Source organism: Heterocephalus glaber, unplaced genomic scaffold (assembly GCF_053883595.1).
Source record: "Heterocephalus glaber isolate CG9 unplaced genomic scaffold, H.glaber_assembly_v1.0 deba00000331, whole genome shotgun sequence".
Lineage (NCBI taxonomy): Eukaryota > Metazoa > Chordata > Mammalia > Rodentia > Bathyergidae > Heterocephalus > Heterocephalus glaber.
Genome location: NW_028258142.1, coordinates 64,897,501 through 64,917,785, shown reverse-complemented (window position 1 = coordinate 64,917,785; position 20,285 = coordinate 64,897,501). Strand labels below are relative to the sequence as shown.

The 20,285-nt window shown below is 46.5% G+C and overlaps 1 protein-coding gene across 14 annotated transcripts in view; it reads right to left on the bottom strand.

The window, feature by feature from the left end:
• Positions 1-20,285, bottom strand: part of Ptprm (protein tyrosine phosphatase receptor type M) — a 675,227-nt gene that overhangs the window by 44,140 nt on the left and 610,802 nt on the right. For all 14 annotated transcript variants that reach the window (XM_087189931.1, XM_087189938.1, XM_087189934.1 and 11 more), the window contains one exon: positions 7,293-7,390. In XM_087189931.1, coding sequence (XP_087046057.1) covers positions 7,293-7,390 — 98 coding nt within the window. The remainder of the gene's footprint in view (positions 1-7,292; positions 7,391-20,285) is intronic.

Below are 20,285 nucleotides of genomic sequence, written 5' to 3'. Positions count from 1 at the left end.
CACACCAGCCCATCCCAAGAGCTCAGCCCCTGTGGCTGGTGGCTGTGGACAGGACATTGCCACAGGCTCTCTGGGACAGCGTTGCCAGGCAGGAGGGGTGTGGCAAATGGTAAACACTTCTGTCCTGTACCAAAGTACCCCAGATAATCCATTTAAAAGAGGAAAGGTGTGGGCATGGTGGCACATGCCTAGAATCCCAAGGATTCCCAAGTTCAAGGCCAGGCTGGGCATCTTAGTAAAACAATCTCTCACACACACAAAACAGACAAATAAACAAACAAAATCTGGGCATGGTGGTGGTGCATGGCTGCAATCTCAGCCCTTTGGGAGACCCAGGCAGGAGGATCACAAGTTCAAGTCCTGCCTGAGCAACTTAGTGAGACCTTGTCTCAAAATAAAAGGGGCTAGGGACATAGCTCAGTGGGAGAGCATCTAGGGGTTGGGTCCTCAGTGCCACACACACACACACACACACACACAGGGCTGGGATGTAGCTCAGTGGTAGAGTGCCCTGCCCCTGGGTTTGATCTCTAACACCAAAAAAGGAAGAAAGAAAGAAAGGAAAGGAGGAAAGAAAGAAATGCAGGGGTTCTTTTGGCTCCAGAGCTTTCAAACAGGCTCCTCTGGCCCTGCTGCTTGGGCCTGTGTGGGCAGCATTGTGGCTGGAGCGGGGAACAAAGGGGCCCTCCAAAGGGTCTCTTCCAACAAAGGGGAGGGGGCAGCAGACCCCCGAAAGACTCCACCTCCCCAACAGTGACAAGCTGGGGACGAGCTCCTGCCAGTGGACTGGGGGCCCACGGGTCGCCGTGCATAGGCAGTGCCGCAGTCCAGGGCGGGACTGTGAAGGCACCTGACTCACGGGATCCTGAGATTTGCACTTCATCTTGATTCACCAGCAATACTTGCAGAATTCTGAGCAGGTGGGAGGCAGATGCACTACTCAGATGGAGTCTACACGGTCTGCCATGGGCGGTGAGTACACAGTGAAGTTCCCCTTTGAGCTTGCAAAGAAAGAGGCAGCAGGGTGGGGCCTGGGAAGGAACATAGGTTACATTTCTAGTATGCTTGCTGGCAGTTGAGGAATGCACAGGGAGGGATGGCCAATGTGCTGTGGGAAATCCAGGCTTGAAGCCCAGGCTTGATCCAGCTTCACAGACTGGTGGAAATGGTGACTGCATGTGGAGACAGGAGTGCATGCTGAATACGCATACATTAATCAAAGACTAAGATTATAATTACTCAAGTCACAAAATATCAATCTTAGAATATAAGGCTCATTTATAAAGATCTATGAAAGGGAACAGTTCTAAGAGTTCAAGAAAGGAAAACTTCGGCAATGTCTACAAACAATTGGCCTCTCCTTTCATACATGAGTTTGACATCTTGGAACCAGTCCTGGGATCTTATAGCGAAAAGTATCACTATGACTTTGTACTGATAGGCGTGGTCAAGGTTAATCTTGTTATTAAGGAATGACTCCATACTTTACAAAGGCGCGATCTTGTCTCTGTCTGGCATCTTCTACTGATTCAGGATTTCAAGGCTGCTGGAGAGAAACAGCTCCTCTCTGCTGTATGTAATGGGGGCACTTGGAATCTTGCTATAGCCTCCTTGTATGTGAATTTAGAAGTCAGCTCTGATATCTACTTAAAGTCCTTTAGTGAGAAATACTCAGAAGTGAATTCTAGGCCGGCTTCTTAGGGTATAAGACCCTTGAAAGTATCCCTTTAGGTGGTGCCCCTAAACCACCCATTAGACATGGCTGAGGCCAACATCTCTCTCTGGTCCCTCTACTGCTCCTAGCTTGGAAACATTTGGTCATCTGTGATCAGAACTCTTCACAGCGATTCAACAATAATTTTCCTAAATGACTGTGAGACCTCGTTTGGACTTTTTAATAAACAGTCACATTCTAATGAGGTCTTCATAAAACTGACAAAATATATTTAGAAATCATGAGCTTAAATTACCGGTGCAAGTGTCTCCTTGGGAGTCGCACAGATTTGGTGATGAGACTTCTGGCAGACGGATTAGTTCAGCACCACGACAGAGGTTCTGATTCTCTGTGCGAGCAAGCAGTGTAAAGGGGAACGCCCGGGAAGCAGGCGGCCGGGTAGAAAGCTGAATGTCCCTCCGGAGGGTTCATTAGAGAGGGAAACAATCCCATCCCATCCCAGTGCCATTTAAACGCCAGGTGTGCAGCTGCTGGCAGGTGCAGGGAAAACTGACAAGGTCCCTTCCCACCACACATGGAGTGGAAGGGGACACAAAGAAGTGACAAGAAGTCTCAGAGAATGACAGCTCCTGGCAGCAGTACCAGGCACACTGCTGGAGGGGAGGTCTCCTGTGCCAGCTACAGGGACAGAGAAGGCCTCCCAGTGGCTCCAAGATGGGCAGTTAAACCCACCTAATGCAGACTGCTCCAGGGCAAGACAGAGTGGCAGTGCCCAGCTCTGCCTTAATGAGTTAGCAGCAGGGCCCTGTCAACAAACACACACCCGCCTGGCTCATGCCTAATTCATGAAGGACACACTGTGTTCGGGACACGTTAAGGAGGCAGCAGCGGCCCTCCACAACCATGTCATCTTGATTTCTTGGGTGGTTTGTTGTTGTTTTTAAGTGGAGAAAATGGGGAGGCTGTCCCTGAAGGAATGTGTGGGATCAGCAATGGCAAACAGCCCGGAACAGGTGAGAGCCTCTTCCCAGAGGGGATGCGACCTCTTGTTCACACCTCAGATCACGACAGATGTTTCTAGGACAGATGCCGTTAGTGTCATTGCTAATTCCAGACACACCAATCTGAAGGCCACAGGCAGAGGCCCCTTCAGAGCTAAACCACACCCCACCAACCTAAAGATTGCAAGGATTTAAAAAAAAATAAGTCCACCAGGCCCAAGGTTATTGAGTTATTAAACCTTATAGACAAAGATTTATAAAAAAGGATGGATAGGGACCTGGTTACCCTTCCGCTTTAGGTAGCCCCTGTTGATGGGGTCTGCAGGGTGATCTGTCAGAGGACACTCCATCATCTGAACCTTGCAGGGACATGGCCAGGTGCCTCACGGGTGGCTGTGACCACTGCTGACCATTTTTTATTTTTCCAGAAGAAACCCAGTGCTCTGCCAAACTGCCACGTCCAGGAGACAGTGGGCCTTCGTGTACTATTATTATTATTACCCAGCTAATTTTATAACACAATCTTCTTTTGATCTTTCAACCAAAGACTCTGCTGTCTCTATCTTTCCTTAACGTAAAACGATTTATCATATAAAAATAACTTCTTCAGTTTCTGAGTCAGGATATAGCATAGTTGTGGAATTTCAATGAAGCAAAAAATTCATGTGTGCTTCATTTCAAAATATTCAGTAGTTGTTATTTTAATGATTGTCTACTCGTTAAGTTTACCCAGGGATGATCTGGAAAGTGAGATCTGGCGCAGATACCTGAAGCCTAAGGTGGGAAATCAGGTCTGGGAATGGGTGACCACGAAAGTCCAAAGGCACCATGCACATCCTCTCCGGAAGCCCCCCAGTGCAGTGGGAGCCCCACTGTGTGGAGGGGCCAGTGGAGGATTTGGAATTGGGGAAACATTTCAGGGGAAGGAACACAGTGCATGAGGGAAGGGGAAACACTTAGTGTGGCTATGATGCAGTGAACCCCACACCTGCCCGCTGTGGCCCTGCATTGAAAGTGGGCTCCCACTTGGCTCCTGAGCTCACTGCATGCCAGGTACAGCAGGGAGTGGGGCCAGAGGGAGGCCGTTGCTGCCCCAAAGGAGCACATGTGCTGCCTCCCAATCGTTATTAGTGCTCTCCTAGCAGAAGAAAGTGCATTATTTTGGGGGTGAGGATAACCGTATACATCACTGCAGGTCTTGGGTGTATTAATGGAAATGCAAAGGTTAAATCTGTCCCTGTATCTCCTCACAATGGGTAGGCATTCTTTAGCCACCCAACACTCAGAAACCCATTTAATCTTTACAAGAACCCCATGGAGCAGGTTATGGGCTGAATATTTGTATACCCTCAAATTCAAATGTTGAAGAATTAAAGCCAGAAGATGGGAGCTCTAAGGAAGTAATGAATGGTAAATGAGGTCACAGGGGTGGGGCCCTGACCCAATACGATTAGTGTCCTTTGAAGAGGCCCCAGAGAGTCCCCCGCTCTCCCTGCCAGGCCACATGTGGGGTCACAGGAAGGAGGGAGGAAGCAGGCCCACCCCAGGCCCTGAACCATGCCAGACCTCGATCTGGCTCTGCAGTCTCCTCCACACCTGTGCTCGGGGCCTCAGCCTGCATATCTTGTGTCGGCGGCTCCAGCTGGTGCGCACCCTGGCACAAGTACTCTGCCACTTCCTGGAAGCAGCAGGAGAGGCCCCTTCTAGGCTGGGCACATGGCAGGCACCTGCCATACCAGGCCCCGAGCCAGCTCACCTACCTCCCACCCAACTCCCAGCAGGCAGGAAACTGGAAGACAGAAGCGGCTTTGCCATTTTCAGTCCATAAAATATTGCTTTGTAAGTTTTTACACCTTACATAAAGCACCATTATAATCTGATTTGTCAGTCTACTTGGCACGGCCTTTCACTAAGGAAAATTTCACATGGAAACATGAAGCTTTCAATCTTTTCCTTAATGTACTGGGCTTTTGGCATCTTCAAACCATCCCTTTTATGTCTGAAATATTTTCTCATATATTTTTTCCCTATAAGTTTAAAGCTTTGATATATTTAGGTCTTTATCTGCTACTCATTTTTTAGTGTTTTAAAAAGAGGGACCCCTTTTGGGTCTATAGTGTAACAAACAAGCCAGGTCATTTGATTGCAAACCTCACGTGTTCCCCATGAATTACGCGTTTTTCCATTTCTGCCTCCAGTCAACATTGGAGTACTATGCTTTGATCCACAAGTCCATTTATCTCCTCCCATCAATTTGTGGCATCTGTAACTTTCCCTTTTCTGTTTATTGTATTTTTAAGGACAGGGTCTTGCCATGCAGTTCAGACTGGCCTTGAACTTGTTATGTGGCCTAGGCTGGCCTTGAACTTGAGCAATCCTCCTGCCTCAGCCTCCCAAGTGATGGGATTGTAGGCGTGAGCCACTGTACTTGGCTCAAACTTTCTTTTTTCTTATAGTCCTTGACTGGTATTGATTTCAAAGTTGTCTTGGCCTTATAAAATAGAGGAGCACTCTTTTTCTGCCCCCTTAGAATAATTTTTATAAAATTTATAATATATGTATACTTATATTTTACATATTTACAAAATTCATGAGATTCCATGTATCTGTAACATTTGTAAAATTTGAGTGCTTTATTCCTTTACTATTTACCACCTGAAATATAACCATGGGTCAATTTTTAACTATATTTCAATTTTTTTTCTATATTTCAATTTTTAAATGATTATTGTTTAGGAAGAATTTGTTTCTTTTGGAAAGAAAATTGTATTTTCCTAGAAAACTACCTAGCTTATTAAATTCATTGTTATTCATATTATTGTATTATGATAAAACTACCCACTTTCTAATAGTGGTTATATGTGGTTTTCTTTCTTTCATTTTTGCTGTTACCAGAGATTTATTTCATTAGCTTTTCCAGGTTTATAGTTTGTCGATTTTTTTAAATACATTTCTGCTCTGATATCTGTTGTTTCCTTTCTTCTTTCTCAGGTTTTATTTTTCTTCTACCTTCCTCAATCAGGTCCTCGATCTTCCTTCTTTACAACAGTTGCTGTGGTACCAAAATCTACAACCATGAGGCCCTTATACAACACTTCATTGTATCTGCACACAGACCAGGCATATTTTCCCCAAATCATCTCCAGACTAGTTATACAATACCTAACACAGTGTGAATAGTTGTCATGTGGTATTGCTTAGGGAATAATGACAAGGAGAAAAAGAAAAGTCTGTCCATGTTCAGTACTGACCCAATTTTTTTTGGCACTGGGGATTGAATATGGGCATTCACACTAAGCTACTTCTCCAGCCCTTTTTTATTTTTTATTTTGAAACAGTATTTTGCTAACTTGCCTAGGCTGACCTCGAATTTGTGATCCTCCTGCCTTGGTCTCCCGGCAGAATCAATCTTCCCCCAAATATGTCCAACCCACAGTTGAATTCCTGGACGTGACACCCACAGAGGCTGACTGTGTGTGACACTGTATGGTTTGCAGCCCTGAGCGTCTTCTCATTTATATTAGGTGTTTTACTCTGTCTATCCTTGGTGGGTTTTGGTTTTCCATCAGTACTGCAAGGGTGCCAGACATTACTTTCTGTCCTCAGTGGGCTTTCTGTCCAACATCCAACTCAGGCTGAAGGAAGCCCCCTGGGCAGGACACAGAGACCCACCTGCTCTGACCCTGCACCTGACCGCTGGTCTGCAAGCCGTGTTCTCCAGGGCTAAGCTGCGCATTTTAATCATATTCACATACACACGCAATCTACACAAACATATTGAAATACATATTTATAGTTGGATATGGAATTTCTAGATGTCTCCAGGAAGGTTGTCAGATTCATCTGTTCTCTTTGCTGTTATTTTAAGTATCGTCTACTTCCTTAGAAGCTTTGTATAAAAGCAGGAAAACATCTCCTTCTTCCTTGGTTTGGGCCTCTTGACCCCTTCCAAGGCTGTTTGGAGACAACCCCTTTCTTGCCTCAGTACTGCAATTCCAGGCTAACTTGGAGCCTGTCTTTACTGAGGGTAAATCTCACCACTCCGACTCACCAAAGAAGTACTGTAAGGGTTTTTTTCCTTGAGCGTAACCATGGGATTGAACCTGCTGTGAGGGCAGGATTTTCTCCTTTTGGAATAACCCCAGAGCACGCCGCTGCTGCGACGACAACCACTTGTTTCTTGGCTAAACATGAAGAGTGCTCAGAACGGTACCTCAGAGACGGCTGTGAGGCTCTGGGCAGCCTCCCACTTCCGTCTCACAGGTACACTCAGGACCCAGGAAGAGTGCCGTAAGAGCCGATGCCTGCGCTGCACACTGAAGTCGAAGCCCACTTTCCCGAGGTGGGGACGCAGTCAGGGCTAATGAGGCCCCCACTCGAGCTAAAGCACTCGGGCTGAGAAGTATTTTTGGGTGCTCAATATAGCCAGACAACAAGGGCTTTTAATCCTGAGTGCTTTTCCTGTCTGTTGCTATCGCAACAAATGAAAGCAATCGGCTATGTTTACTGCTAACTTAGGAGGAAGTGCAGCTGGGGCAGCTCTATTCCGGAACACGGCCTCCCTCCAGGGGCTTGGCCCAGGGGACAGTTGTGTGCGCCCGGCGGGGGCAGCTTACCCTTCCCACCTCCACCAGGTTGGTCACCATGATGATGCTTGCCGTGTTTTCGTGCCACACCATCCTCCAGAAGTCAGAGATGGTCTCCTGCATGGGCCCTGCAGCAAAAGAGAAAAGACACTTGGCTTTCTCCGTTAGCTTTGCAGAGGAGGTGTTCCGGGACTTGCAAAGCAAGCGGCTCACATCCACACACAGGTCCCTCACTCGCGGAGATGGTGGGCAGAGAGGAGCTCTTCCGAACACTGCACCCAAAGCAACCCCAGACCTTCATTCATGGCTGGCTTCCCTCATGCCATCAAACGTTATCTGCATCTGAGCTCTCTTCACCCCTCTGAAACTACCACCGTGAAAGAAAGTTATTTCTCCATCATTTAGCTATTTATCTCCATAATACTCTAGAGTGAAATTTTAAAAAATGGATAACATTACTCTTCCTGTTAACAATTGGCAGATATCCCAGGGAAGTGGTATCGAGAATGAAATGAGCCTCTATAGGAAAAATGGCCTTTTCTTGTGTCTAATATTTTTCTTATTCAGTGTCATATGTCAAATTAATCCATTTTTTTCTGCCTGACTTTCTAAAGTGAGAGAGAAGTGAAGAGTTTTAGGCAGTTGTACTTCGCACTGAACATAAAGACTCCTGGTGGAACCCTGCCAGGAATCAGCTTCCTCAGCATTTGAAAGCTCTTTCCTGGGCCCTGGACATGAACGGGAGGGCAAATACGTATCACGAGTGCCAGTAACATTGACAACATCAGGTACAAAGCTGAAATTTAAAATTTTTAATATATATCTTTAAAAACCACTCAATCTCTACTTTATGTCCATTTTTGAGGGTATAAAAGCCAAAGACAAGCAGAAATGAAAGGAGACTTCAGTCTGGGCCATGCGCAGGCACACATAGAGCCAGCGCGATCCTGTACCACGGCAGCCAGCACTGCCGGTTCCTAGATTTGGAGAGGAATCCCGGAACTGGAGCTTTGCTTCTGCCTGTTACCCGGCTGTGTGATCTGGGCCACTTACTTCAGCCGCAGAGAGCTTCGGCATCTTCCTTCTACTGAGTATGGGAATAGCTCTCCAGGTCACCTTGAGGATTCGTGGAATCAGTGTACGTACTCTCGTCTCATAGGCAGCAAAGCAATGGAAGAGAAGGCACGTTTAACGACATTCATCCACTGTCTGGACCCTGAGCCACTGCAGCACACCCTGGGGACGCTCTGCTGCCCCCATTCCCCATGACCAATGAGCAATAGGCTCTTGTGCACTTCCACTTCCCCTTCCTCCGGAGCACACACTTCCTCTCTTGCTCCCTTGCACACCCTCTTGTTTAGCAAAAGCTGAGTTGCTTCCCTGGTCTCTGCATCCAATTCTTTGGGGACAGGGCAAGCGCCCCACTTCCCATGCAGCTGTGTGGGCCATGAAACCCCTTCCTTGGCCTGTGGGTGCTGCTGTCCTAATGTGGAGGCTGAGGATTTCAGTGACTTTAATCTAAGGTCACAGAAGGGACAAGGACCACCAGATTCCATCAGTCACTGCATTTCCAGCCCGCAGAGGCCTCTTCATCGTGTACTTAACCCTTGTTGCTGAGTCACGAGGAAAGGACTGTGCTTAATCTGTTCCACAACATGCAGCTTTCCCAGTGTGGACCCCGAGACACAGGGGCAGGTTTCACTCAGTCCTCAGACCTGCGCCTCCTTCTTGGATATGTGCAGGTGTGGTTCTGATGGTGACAGGAGCCAGGGCAGTGTTCCAGCACCTGGTTCAAGTCTCCCCTGGAGGGGAGCAGCTCTCTTGTTTGTGGCTACTTCCTCAGTGCCTTAGGGAATACCTGGCACACAGCAGGAGCTCCATGCATGGACGAATGGCTGGACGGGTATACACACATGTGTGGAAACCATCTCATTAAGATGTTAAACCAATGGTATGCTGAGTATTAAATAACAGTAACATATAATGTTGGTGTGATTCCCTTTCTTGGCTTGTATTTCTAAGATTATCTCTAGCAGCTTGGAAATCCAGCACCTCTCTCCTTCCCCATTCAGGAAAGGGGGCAAGGGTTCTTCAGAGCGAGTGTGTTTGTCATCACTCATCATCAGGGTGCAGCCTTGGACCACAGATATGGCTCTGTAGCTCCCAGGCAACATGCAGATGGCTCTTCCAAGTCCCCAACCCCAACCTTTGCTTCTCTTCCTAACTCCACTGGGCCCATTCCTCTGGGCATCTGGAGTGCCTCTCTACTCCAAGAGACTGATTTCACTGCTTGGGTGGGCATGAGTCTGGGTGAGTCTGCAGATTTCTGGGGATGTGCAACATCAGGGACATGTGCTCCATCTTCTAACCCCATTGTCATGTGGTCTCCTCAGGAGCTGTCTTTGCGAATCTCCACAGATTTGTTTTGAATCTGTTGAGCAGTCTCAACCTACCCTCCAGCCCTGTGAATCCAGGAATCTCATTTCTCACTCAGGGAAAAGGAATTCACTCTCTTGTTGGCATCTAGGAACAAGGCTATCCATCCCCCTCACCACTGGGCTGAGCAGCAGTGAGGTGTCAGGGTTTTAAGTATTCACACAGCTCAATTTGCATTATCTTTAAAATAAAGGCTGTTCACAAGTGTTAATGGCTCACTTGGTGGATGACATATACTTTTGTCTTCCTATTTTCTTTCCCACTGACCTGAACTGAAAAAGAAGGTTAAGACAGAAGGACGAATGAGGGGAGGTTCTTTTCACAGCTAAAATCAGGTACAGGAATCCAGAAGAAGTAAAGGAATGTGGTGTTCAACTCTAAAACCAAAATGGAACACAGATTATTCTAAGTTGGTCCCACAATGAAAGAAAGTACAAGTGGAGGGTGCCCTCTGCCCAGCGGGTGGTCTGTCTTATTCCTTCTGCCTGTGCATGCTTGGCTGGAGCAGCACTGGTGTCTCCAGATCTGAGGCATGGCCAGGGGTGACCAGCAGTGGGTGACAGAGATTCTTAGCTGATGATTCAAGATATTTTCCTGAAGGTTCAAGCATATCTTGTTTTACTTTCTTTTTTGTGGAGGGTGGAAAATGGAAGAAGGTAGGCACTAAATACAATATAAAGTTTTTAATGCAAAATTTGGCAAATTATTTTTCTTTTTTCTCTTCAGTATTGTCTTTGTTACTTTCTTGTCACTGAGACATGATACCTGACACCCACAGGTTAAAGGGGGAGAAGTTTATTTCAGTTCATAGTTCGTAGAGGTTTCAGTCCATAGTTGGCTGGTTCCAAGGCAGAGTGGCATGGCAGAGGGGCATTGAAGAGGAGAAACAGTCCATGGCAGGGCAAGCAGGAAGCCGCAAGGGATCAAGGGAGGCGGAGGAGGGAGATTGCCCCAGGGTACGGCCCCAGTGACCACCTCCTCCCACCAGGCTTCACCCTCCAACATCAATCACATTTAGCTGTGAACTCATCAGTGGACAAATCCGCTATGGAGGATCTCTGCTCCTATGACCCAGTCACCTCCCCAAAGCTCCAGCTACGAGTGCGCGAGGCATTGGGGGCCATCTAGACATAAATCATAACTTAAGGTATGGAAATTTCAATGTCACCGGGACAGCAATGCATTCCATTTCCTTCACCATAGTGGGCACACAGATCTCTGCTGTGAAGGAGACGTGCAGGGCAGCTGGTCATGGGCACCAGGCCCTGGAGGGACAACAACAGAAAAGGGCAGGAAGAATAGAACTCAAGAAAAGAGATGAAATGTAATTAAGAGCATAAGTGAAAAGCATCCAAAGATGGGCTTTTTTGTGTATGACGAGTCCTCCAGTTCATGAGAAGAGAGAGATTAACACTGTGATTTCAGACCTTGATAGATGATTCTTTTCATGTCCAACTTTTTTTATAGTATGTTTCTGTGTTAACTAAAGCTGCTGGGGAGTCAGGGTCCTTTAAAAGCTTGCATAGCACATTCAAGTTTTTCTTTTCTCTTTTTAAGTAAAACACAAATACCAGTTGGTATTACATCATCCACAGAATAAAATCTAATTATCTTTCAAGCAGTTTCGACTTGCCAGGTCCTGCTTGATGCACTTCATGTGTATCATCTCATTGAACTGAAAACTCACCATCCTATCAAGTAGGTACCATTGTTCTTCCCCATTCTGCTGAAAGCAGAGAGACAAACGCAGAAAGGTAAAGTAAATTATCCAAGGTCACGGGGCTAGTGCCTTGTGTGTCACAAGCAACCAGGAAGGGCTCTTTAGACTGGTGTATGTCCTGTGGCACCAAATCCCCACAGGTGAGACGGGAGCCCCACCACAGCACATGGCCTCTGTAAAGCAATGTGACACGAGGTCACTTCCCTGCTGCAACACCCCCTGGCCTCCCACTGCAACAGAATCAAATCACCCAGCTCGGGCTCCTCATGCCCTCACAGAGCCTCCAGGTTCTTTCTAGAATGCACAGTGCCTTTCCATCCCATCACCCTCGTCCCTCAGCTGGGGCTCATCTCTGAAAAATGCACCCATCACTCCAGCATCCTGTTTGATATTTTCCACAGGGATAGCGTCCAATCCAGACTCTTTAATCCAGCAAACATGGCTCATGCAGCCTGTGGCTGGCACTGGGCGTCCCACGCACCATCCTGGCCACTGTCCCCACAGGCTTCTCTGTAGATGCTTCTGGTACCCCTCCCATTCACCCCACACATCATACAGGTCTCAGCTTGGCAGTGTGGAAGCCACTTCCCAGCCCATGATTCCAGGACCCAGCTGATGCTCCTGTGTTTCACAGCATTTAGGGTTGTGTGGGGAGCACTGGGTTTTTATTGCACTTTTTTCCCAGTGGTCTGGAAGCCCCACTCTTTCTCTCTCCTCTCATTTATGGCACCTGCTTGACCCTTTTGGGAATGTAGGGCAAACCCCACGTGCACCAGCTAAGCACTGTCAGATTTGGGGCACCAACACCAGGGACGCATCCAGGTGAGTGAGAGATGTGAAGGTGAACGGTGCGCATTTAGTCCCCACTTCACTTCCAGCAGCCTGGTCTTTTCCAAGGTGGACATACTGCCTTCTCCTATCAAGTGCAGTCGGCCAATGACCTAAGATGGGTCACTTCACAATGCATATGCAAAGCCTGGGAGACACCGAAGACTTCCCAAAGGGCAGAGCAGTCATTTTTAAAGATTAATTTCCAGTGCTTAGCATCTGTGAGGACTCTGCCCATGCACCTCCAAAGTTGGAGCTTCTACCCACAACTGCCTCCCACATAGGTGACAAAACCTTAACTTACCCATCTTAGTGACTTTTCTTGTTGCTGAGACAAAATACCTGATGTTCATGGGTTAAAGGATGAAAGGGTTATTGCAGCTCATAGTTGGTAGAGTTTTCAGTCCATAGTCAGCTGGCTCCAAAGCAGGGTGGCATGACAGAGGGGAATTGCAGAGGAGAAACAGTCCATAGCATGGCAGACAGGAGGCAGCAAGCAGGAGGCAGCAGCAGTGAGAGCCTCTCTGCCTGTCTTCTTTCTCTCCCTTTTATTCCATCCAGGGTACCTGGCTATTGATTGGTGCTACCACACCCAGTATAGGGCTTCCATTATCCACACCCAGAACTACACTAAACCAATTCAGTTATCACATACCCTTAATCCCAGTAGCACACACCCTAGATCCAGTCACTTCTGGAAAGTTCTGCTGGTGAGCATATAAGGATCTGAAGGGACATCTGGATACAAGCTATAAGAACATCTCAAATATAACTCAGGGGCTCTGCTCAGGTGCAAAACCTCCAGGCAGGAGCACAGGGAAGGGAGTATGGACTCTGCATGGGCAGGGCTTCCTGCCTCCCATATGTGGAACACTTCTCCAGTAACAGCTGGTGTTCTGGATCACGCCAGGATGCCCTGAGTTCAGAATGCCTGAAGCAGCAGATAGTGGAAAGCTCATTTTTAGAAATAAAGACAATATTTTCTGGAATGCCCCATTTTCTTGGGTTAAACCTAGGGAGGAAGGTTGCCCATGTTTTCTTCCAGGTTTGGTTTGCTTTTATCTGTTAAAATAGTTCTCTTATCATAGGGCACTTATCCTATGTATGGCGATGCTCAGTTTACCTTGGGAAATATTTAATGTCCTCTGTCTCCAATGAACAAATAAACTCACACAAGCACATGATGAATCTTAGGGATCAGCCACGCATGTTCAGGGGGTACATATCACTCCAGCAAACCTTGCTTGGGGTCATAAAGAGAAGGCTGGAGACCAGTGCCTGTGACTGGTAGATGAGCAGCCCGAGGAGACAGAGTCAGAAAGGGCTTTTATCTGACTATGCAGAAGCAGGACAGGCCTTACACAGAGCTGGACATGACCTTCCGAGGGAGGACTGAGGGTAGAGGGAGTAAATCGTCCAGCAGAAGGGCTCATTGCTCTCTGAGGGGGGAAAAGCAGGAGACATGGGGTCCACGTGTGTAGAAACAAAGACTTTGGTAAAAACTGTGGGTTCAGAACTGATGAGTAGAAGATGATGGATATTAAAAACACAACTGGAAAAGACTATCCACATTTACAGGAGTGGCTGGTGGCCTGAGAAGACCCTGGGATGGGGACTCGCACTGAACAAAGTTCAACAGCCTCCAGGTGAGAGGTGCCAGCAGCTGGGGAGCAGCCAGGAGGACCTGTCCAAGGCCGGCCAAGAGGACAGAAAACAGTGCAGCTACCAGAAGGCCAAGCTCAAGGACTCCTACTGAGCATTCTGCATATTCCAGATCAAAGAGACAGAAACCTTAAAGACCTTGTAGGCTGTATGAGTGTGAGGGATGGCTCTCCAGTTAGGGTGGGGACCAGCAGCCCCAAGTGAAGCAAGTCTGGACCCATGGGACACTAGAAGTGTGGCTCGGGAGGCAATGCGAGATCAGGAGAGGGAGGTCAGATCAGTCCTGGGGCACAGGGACAGGGCCCGCGCTGGCCTCGCTCATCCGGCTGGGGCAGGATGGGACCCTCAGGGCTCAGGTGGGGTTTCAGCCCTGGCCAGGCCACCCAGATGGCTGGGTGGGCTTCCATCTGCATTGGCCAGGGAGACAGGGCTGCCCTGGAGGACAGGCGGAAATCAAAGGAAACACTTGTTGTCCCTCAGGCTTTGCAATCAAAGAAGCCACAGGCTCTGACACAAAGTGAGGGGGACCCAGGACCAGTGCAGGGCACAAATAAATGAGGCCCAAGTATAGATCAGCCTGCAGGCCGGGTGCTGTGAACCTTGCTGTGTGTGCACTGGGTCATCGATCCACGGCTGCAAAGGTCTGAGGCAGGGGCCACCAGGTGAGCAACGGGCCCAGGAGATGAAGTCATTTTGGTAAGGCTGCATGGGAGCAAGTGACAAAGCCGGGTTCCAACCCAGGCCACAGAGCTCTGGTGACCTTATTCCAAGATGAAGTGAACAACCTCAGTCCCGAAAGGCTGTGATGTGGCTGGGGACAGGGTGGCCTGGGAGCTGGGTCACAACAAGAGGCAGAAAGGCAGACAGAAGAGGGGGCCCAAGGTAACAGGGCAGCAAAGAAGCCAGGGTCTGTAATGGGGCACTGGCCAAGGCTAGGCGGGAGCTTTGGCCTGAAGTTCACTGCGTCCAAATCGGAGGCCACTGAAGTTCCACTGTGAATGTGGGAAAAGATGAGCCTGAGATTTATGCATTCATTTTAAAGCTCTTGCTACATACATAAAAGTGGCCCTGAAGCTTTGACCCATTATTGCTACTGGTGCTGCTGGCGGTAATCTATAATAAGTATTATAAAGTTGGTTATTTGGCAGAGAATTAGACATCCCTTTGGTGGTTTCTGAGTAAGTTTTTATTACGGAACTTGACGTGATTTTTCAGTATGATACTGCCATAACAGCTACGCCCATGGTTTCACATTTAGTATCTTTTCATTTTTGCAGGAGTGAAATGTAAAAGGTAAGATCTGCTGCTAAGCTTTCCAGACGCAAGTGATAATGGTGACTTGGAAATCAGCCGGCTTCTGCATTAATCATCGTTCACATCACTTACCTGATAGACACATTTGCTCTCCCCTGAGGCTGCGTATGTTAAAACTGTGGGATTTTTACGAATAATTTTTGGTTTCAGCTACAGAAAAAGAAAAGCAAAACTGAGATGACTGGGTGCATATGGTGTGATTGGCTCATTTTCCTAAACTGGTAAGAACAGCCTAAGAAAATCAGAAGTGAAAAGAAACAAGAAACCCAGCTAATGGATGAGAAGCAGGCACACTGAGAAGAAGCTCTATAATGGAGGAGAAAACTTGAGAATATTTTATTTTGCCCAAATGCAAAAATAGAGCTGGGAGTGCACTAGCATAGCATTTTCTCAGGATAGCTCTCAGGCGAAGCCCCCTGTACGCCTAGAATTACAGGGTTAGAAATGTTCACCTGTGCACTGGAATTTAATGGGTGACAGTAAAGGAAGAGAAGATTGGAACTGGAGCTGACACAGAACACACCTTTTTAGGAGTGATGACTTAAGTAATGACAAGTGGTGTTTTAGGTAATATGTGTCGCTGGCTCCCACACAAGGACAAGTCCCTTCTCCTTCTGCTGCAGAAGCTGTCCCACTACCCGAGTCTCCCTGTTACCTGTAAACCTGCTTGGCAGGTGTGTGGCTGTTCGCCGCATTTCTAGACTGATCTGCAGCTAGGAGCCCCTCTCATGTCTCCCTTTCTGCTGTTGTCAGTCACCTCTCCTTAGACTACAGACATCACAGGGGAGGTTTGCATTTCACCCACAGCCTCACACCAAATTCTCCTCTCAGACCCGCAGAAGTGTGCTAACCTCTGCTGCGCTCATATTCACGACTTCCTCTCCCCGATGGGTTTCACAGATGTGTCCCCATGTGCAGCCTGAGAACACGACACGGATGTCCCGTATCCGATGCGGGTGGAATCTAACAGGGGATGGTGTGAGCCAGCCAGGCGTCAGCGGGTGGCCTACACAGATGCACGGAGCAGTCTGGGAATCTCTTCATTCGCCCAGAAGCCTGCCTTCACTGTGACCTTTCTGGTTAGTAGCCTGACTTTCATTTTATTCATGTATTCAATCACAAACAATTATGAAATATTTTAAAATGCAAAAAGCACAGTTACACATGCATATTATTTTGCATTAATACATTTAATCAACAGTTATATCACTCCTAAGAAATACAAGGAACCTGATCTTTATCTTCCCATTTTACAAATTACTATTATCTTGTCTCTTACTCCAATATGGGTTTATTCCGCCTTGATAAGTCATTAATTCCTCCCCCTCATTATATATTTTTCTCCACTTTCATGGTTTTCCTGAGTTTGTCTTTACTAGGGCACAGTTCATACATGGTCATGTTATTATTGTGTCTCAACCCACAGCAAAAACTGATTAAAAAGTAATGTTTTAAGAAAATAAGTTTAAAACAAAGTGACTCAAACATTCTGGTACTTTCTTCCTTTTCCCCTATCTAGAAATTTAAATAAGAAAATGAACAAAAATAGTAGCTGGGAGAGCTAAGTTTTAATGTTGTTATATGAATTTTTCTTCTTAAAAGTTACATGTTTTCAAATAATTTGAATGAAGCACTTCAAAATAAAAATCTACAAGGTCATCCATAAATCCTTAAAATAATTTTGGACACACATATATTTATTTCTCACCATTTAGATGGATACATATGGTAACAAAATCCCAGACAGATTTAAAAATACTCATTTAGAAAATAACTTTGGTTGCTTTCATACCATATGTGGAATATGATTTAAATTACAATCATGATTTTATTAAAAAAAATCTTATCTACAAAAATGCTGGCATTCAAACTCAGAAGAGTTCTTCCAGGTGACACAAACGTTCTAAACGTTAAGAAAAACTTAGAAGAACACTTCTATTTGTAAAAGAGAAGCAGAATACGACCGATCTGATTGTGTTGCTAGGACACATGCTTTGCAACCTTGTTCATAAGCTCTTGCTGAGAAGTGTTACTATCCGCGTTGCTTGCCTCGGGAGTAGGGTGAGGCTCTGGATGTGGGCGGAAGTCATCCGCAAGCACTTGATGCCCTGGGCATGATTAGTCACTAGGTTCCTGTCCACGTTTTCACTCCCTCTAGGTAAATGGGAGATTTCCCAGGAATCTATTTTATTTTATTTTTTGTAAAGAATATAACCACAGCCTTGTTAAAAAAAAAAAAAAGAATCATATCATTTTTAAAAGAGTACCATATCACCACAGTCTCACTTTATAAAGACAGTAAGTACTTAATTGCCTCCAACAGCCATTACTACTGACTGCAGGCCTCTCCCTAGGGGGCCAAGCCCCCCTTTGCTGCACAGGTTTTTTGGTGCATGACAGTCACCTAGGGAGTGGCCTGTAGAGACTTCCTGCAGCTCAGCCCACTGACCACATTTAGGCACCTGGTCAACTTCTAGGCAAGCAGATGGCACTCGCTGAGCCTGCCTGCTCAGCACTGACAGGGTGCAGGAGCAGGCCCCGGACAGTGCTATCTGTCCACCTCCCTCCTCTTTCCCTCTGCTCCTCTGTCATTACTACTCTCTTTCCCAGAAGATCATGTGTTGTTCTCCAGTGGCTTCTTAGTCTTCCAAGTGCCTCTCTAAAACATCCCTGTGCAATTTCTATCCCAGAAATGAAGGCTGCAGAGCAGGAACTGGCTTATCTGAAGACCCACTAGCCTCTGGAACAGCAAAGCCCAGCCAGTGTCTGCCAGACTTTAGAACTGCAGCAAAACCTGCATCTCCCAGCTTAGGATAAAAGGCATGGTGGGTAGTGTGTGGGGACAATCTGCTCCATAACTCGGAGCTAGAGTCACTGCTTCTGCAGGGTCCTTTGGTCTCGGAGCCTTGGACAGGCTGCATGACAATGTGCAGGGGGAGCAGGAGTAAGCGTCTAAGCCTCGGGAGGGAGGCACATGACAGAGATTTGTCTGTGTCCAGTGCACAAGAGCCTCCCTCTGGCTGCAGCTCGAAGTGCTCCTCAGTGGTGGTCTCCAAAGAGAACTCAGCCTGAGCCTGCTGGGAAGATGGACCAGAAAGAAGGCGATCAAGGGAAAAGAGAATGGTAGCTTTCAGAATGGAGGGTTCAGTGACCCAAAGGACCTGGCTGCCTTCTGTCAAGGTGAAGCAAAGTGGAGGGGAAAATCTATATTCATATACTTCGGGAGCTAGTGTCAGAGAAATGAAAGTTTTCATTAGTCTCTATCTTCTTTAATTAAGCTTCCCTCAGTACACAAGTGGGACCCTCTTTTATTTAAGAGAAAAGAGAATAAATCTAACAAATGAATAAAATAGAGATAAATTGGATCCCTAGACACAGGCCGGAGCAGTAATCTTGAATGTTCAATGGCAGTGCAGGGCATTCCCACTCGCATCTCGCCAGCAGCAAACTTCTGAGTGACAAGACAAGAAACAGAAGTAACTTGTAATAGAGAGAAACTTCCCAAAGTGCTTCCCGCCTGGGCAAACCTGTCTGAAACTGACCATGGTGAAGTGTCAGGACAGGTGTTCAGGGTCTACATTGGGTCTCACTTTGTCACCTGCCAAACACAGAAGAAAAAGAGTCTAAAGACTTCCATGAGTCCAATGTTGCAGAAAATCGTGAACTTGTCAGAGAGGGCGGACTCGTACACATACCCCTGCACTGTGTAATTCTGAGTCACTGTTGTGTCTCCCACCCGGACGCAGCCTGGCACTTGGTAGTGCACAGAAACAGTTTGGGACAAACCAAGTTATAAAGCAAGGGCTTTGTTCTGCAAGGGGCCATCGTGCTGGAGGCCTAGGGAAGCTGGTGCAGTGGACCATACGTGAGAATTCAGTCACAGCTCTATTCTTTCCCAGGTCTGAATCCCCCTCTGTCTTTCCTTCTCTCCCTGTCTCCCCAGCCTATCCTTTTCTCTCTCTGTTGAACAAAAGGCTTCATTAGGAGAATAAGTCTGTCTTATCTTACTGGTTTTCTTCAAAGGTGAGTATTGCACACACTGTGAAATTATGAGTGTTAGTCCATACAGTATATTTTTGCATACAGAATTCGTTTCAACATACATGAATGATGCACACTTAGATCAATTTCTGCCCTAAATTACAACTATTTCAACTACAGAACAAGGCAGTTAGACTGCGAGAGTTTTAAAGTTTCTATTGGCTCTAAAAGCATTTACAGTTTTCAACTTTAAGTGAGGCACATGTCTAAATTCCTGTTAAAAATTTAAAAGCATTTGTTTCATTGTTCTGCATCCCACATGTAAGTGAGACCTTGTGGTACTTGTCTCTTTGTGCCTGGCTTATTTCACTTAACATAATGTTCTCTTAGTATATTGATGTGGTCACAAATGAAAAGATTTCCTTTTTGTTTTTTTGAGGCTGAATAATATTCACAGTTTTAAAATCCATTCATCTATTGATGGACACTTAGGTTGTTTCAGTATCTGGACTATTGTGGCTCATGCTGTAATAAATATGAATAATATATTCAGAATAGCTAAAACATGTGATTTTAAACGTTCGCACAAGGAATGATAAACATTTGAAGTGATGGTATGCGACTTACCTTGATTTGACCATTCTATGATCAGTACATGTATTGAAACATACTCTGTACCCTATAAAATACACCCAAATAAAGTAAAACTTAACAAATCGAAAACAAAAAATAAAAAGTATTTACTTTAAGATAACATAAAACCAGGCACCTGCATAAAAACAGGATGTCTGTCTTGGAATTGTTCTGCATCGGTTTAGGTTCTATACTTTGGGGAGGAGTCCCCAGGAGGAATGGATTCATTAGTACACAAACATGTGCTAATAAAGAGAAGCTGGCTAGTGTCTTTGGAAATTAACAGGATGAGGAGAAGCTACTACAGGGAGTCTCTGGGTAAGCTGTGCACTGTGGTTGCTCATTTTCTCTCGCAAGACCACAGATGGGTGGGGAGATGTAGGCAGAGCCTGCACAACGTGGGCCTGGGGGCTGGAAGCCTTTGCCTCACACGGGGACACTGTTTGTGC